A 3008-nucleotide genomic window follows, 5' to 3' on the forward strand; every position below is an offset into this window, starting at 1 on the left:
TGACGAGGATGCGACCCTGTCCAACCAACTTGAAACTCATTTTATCTGCAGTTTAGTGACAAATGTCGACATGCAACTTTTGGACCCTCAAGTCGTTTTACATCTCAATTCACCTTGCATTGCTTCAGATTATGGATCCATTGTTGGATCTTAGTCACCTTGCACTAGAATCTCTATTTTCTCTTCCACTCTCTCTCTGCCACAGATGTCCATTATGAGCACTACTTTGCTCATCTTCTCTATAAATACCTGCCATATCTTCTCGTTGAATACACACAACACAGTTGTTGAATATATTGAGCTTCGCAATGGCTGGACGTGCGATTTTCTCATTAGTTGCTGTTCTGTGTATCTTAAGCATTGCTTTAGCAGCAAATAACAACGCTCCGAAGGTCACAGATATCTTAGCAGACAAGGATGTTCAAGAAGCACTGAGCACCGCGTGGAAGGAAAGTTATGCGCAGAACCCAAAATCACCCCAAGTGAGAGGAGGGTGGATTTACGCCGACTCCAACTATCCCGACGACCACAAATATCTCCTTGTCCAGCACGCCTCAAAAGACCGCTCTACCCAGGGTTTGTTATATATATCATACTCATTTCATTTTGTAATATAACCATAATGTCTCATGTCTTATGATTTACAGTGAGAATCTGTGTATTGCAGGAGCAGGTGGAGATATTGAGTTGGACAATCCGGAGAAGGACGCCGTGCTGAGCAGCGAGCATTACAAACTTGTGGCAGACTTCCACACTCATCCCCTCGCCGGAAAGACACAGCAGAGGGCTGACTCGGACGACATCAAGAGAGCGTACGAGAGAGGAGTGCCAGGAATAGTTGTTTCATGCTCAGGTGTGTTCTACTTTGGCCCTGAGCGCCGCGCATCAATGGATGGACCCACTGGCTACCCACAGTCCTCTGGTGAATCTTACAATGGCCAGAAAGATGTGAAGTTTGGCGATAACAAAAATGTTGTCCCCGGCCAATGCAGCCCATAAATTTCAACTCCCACTACCTATTAGTACTACTATGTTAGTTCTACCACTTCCACCTTCATCGTCGTATTATGTTCATGTTAGATGAATGTATGAACTACCACTATGGCATTTTATCTCATCACCCTGTTGCACGAACCTTCCGTATGTATTTGAATTCCCACCATAAATAGAAATTGATTTCGGTGTGAATTTGTTTTAGGCAGTTTTTGTCCGCTGCAGCTTTCGCAATGAAAAAGGGATTGTTGTTTGTTGAATATTTGTGATTGTGAAATCTGCATATCCGTGCTATATTTCACTTAAATTCCGCTATTTTGGAATGTTTCAAATGTAATAATATATTAGTTTAAGTTCTTTGATGAATAGTTCTTTTCAATTAATAAAATTTACTAAGATTACAATTCACAAAAAAGGGCCGGGGGATACAGGATCACCCTTCAAATGAGTTCAATCGGCCGAAGCCGGAGCAAACAACATGGTCGCAGCCAGCAACTATAAACTATTCATCAAAAAAAATAAAAAAATATAACAATCTCATGCTGCCAAGGCAGTACCAGCAGAGGGAGGAGGATCATCTTTATCAAGAAATCCCCACGCATCCGTGGGATTGTGAGGCAAACTAGGAACAGTCTAGCCGTCAGCAGCATCCGCAGGATCTGGGGTAGTTGCAGTCTCTACATCCTTCTTGTCTGGCCGCGGAGGAGAAATTGCCAAAGCCAGCCGGGGAAACTTGCCAGAGTGCGCCCGTCCAAGAGGAGGAGCCGGAGACCAGCTAGAAGCCTGCCCAGGGGGGGAGCCGGGGACCAGCCAGAACTACCACGTGGTGAGGAAGCAGAGCGGTGCCTCCAACCGCCATGACCACCGCTGGGAGAGTGATGGCGAGGACCCTGGGAGCGCAGCGTGTGAGAATGATGGCTAGAGGACTGGCGTCTGGAATGGCGACCGCGGGATGAGGAAGCATCAGCTGAGGCATCCGGAGGCACTCTGGCAATGGTACAAGGAGCATTGCCCCAGTGGTTTAACAATTCTTGTAAGTGGGCAACCTCCAGTGCAACTTCATTAGCTTGCACCTGTATCTGCATAATGACATTGTTACAAATGCATACCTTAGTGTACATTGCAATATTAACATCCAAAAATCTGTGAGTGAATAGAATTGCATTCCTATCTTTCCATAGAGAAAACAAAATTTCCATCCTGAAGGTATGCCAAATCTGGGAAAACTTTCGAGGAAATCTAGGGTAATCACCTAGAAGGATCATGTGCCATGAAAAAGGTTCGGGCCTGAAAGGCTTGAAAAAATCATGGATCTAGTGGCAATAATTCTGAGCACATTTGCAAAACTAAAAAATATGCAAAAAGGACTCAGGTTGGCCATAGAAGGGGCATCTGGGGTCAGGAACCCCAATGTGCTCGAGCTGAGGCCCCAGGGGAAGACCTTGGAAAGCAAGGCACCAAGAAAAGTGGGCAATCTTAGGTTCTGCAATGGCACTCCAAATGGTGTCGAACCGTTTTCTCCATAGAGAAAGTGAAGAATGCAAATGCCACCATTGATTAAGCGTGTCTACCATTGGAAGGTGGGGCAAAAGCCATCTATATCCCATATTGGGCTTATAATTGGTAAATGGAGTGGCAGGAAACCACTTCCAATCATACCACCAAGCTCAAACAGACTGAATCCCCACTTTATGAAGTAAGTGCACAGGGATGGAAGACAACGGAAGCTCATAAGTCTGACGATTGGCACGAACGAGGCGGTATTGAACTTGCATATCCTCCCAAGACCTGAAATTCATGGTGACTCTTGAAAAAAACCCTTAGTAGTGCGAATGCCTCATTTATAAAAATGCAAAGCACTAGCACCTTGAGTCTTGGCAAGAGGAATACCCTGGAAGGCAAATAGGGGAGACCACCAAATGTTCTGCTAATTTAAGGACAACCCATTGTGGAACTCATTACCAGCCCAACGAAGCCAAGGTTTAACAGCTTCCTAGGCTTTCCAGATGCTCTTT

General features: G+C 45.2%; 1 protein-coding gene across 1 annotated transcript; it reads left to right on the plus strand.

Moving 5' to 3' along the window:
- Positions 1-271: 271 nt before the first annotated feature.
- Positions 272-1253, plus strand: LOC149557608 (uncharacterized). Its single transcript, XM_089832245.1, has 2 exons — positions 272-576; positions 668-1253. The coding sequence occupies exons 1-2, from the start codon at positions 309-311 to the stop codon at positions 997-999; spliced, it is 600 nt and encodes a 199-aa protein (XP_089688371.1). The 5' UTR covers positions 272-308; the 3' UTR covers positions 1000-1253.
- Positions 1254-3008: the final 1755 nt, after the last annotated feature.

The sequence above is a fragment of the Cupressus sempervirens genome, chromosome 5 (assembly GCF_028749045.1).
Source record: "Cupressus sempervirens isolate cs-2001-9-10 chromosome 5, ASM2874904v1, whole genome shotgun sequence".
Lineage (NCBI taxonomy): Eukaryota > Viridiplantae > Streptophyta > Pinopsida > Cupressales > Cupressaceae > Cupressus > Cupressus sempervirens.

Excerpts from the sequence above, each read along its gene's own strand:
- LOC149557608 (XM_089832245.1), top strand. The coding sequence starts at position 309 with ATGGCTGGACGTGCGATTTTCTCATTAGTTGCTGTTCTGTGTATCTTA. Across the intron at positions 577-667 it reads AAAAGACCGCTCTACCCAGG|GAGCAGGTGGAGATATTGAG; the intron begins GTTTGTTATATA and ends TGTGTATTGCAG.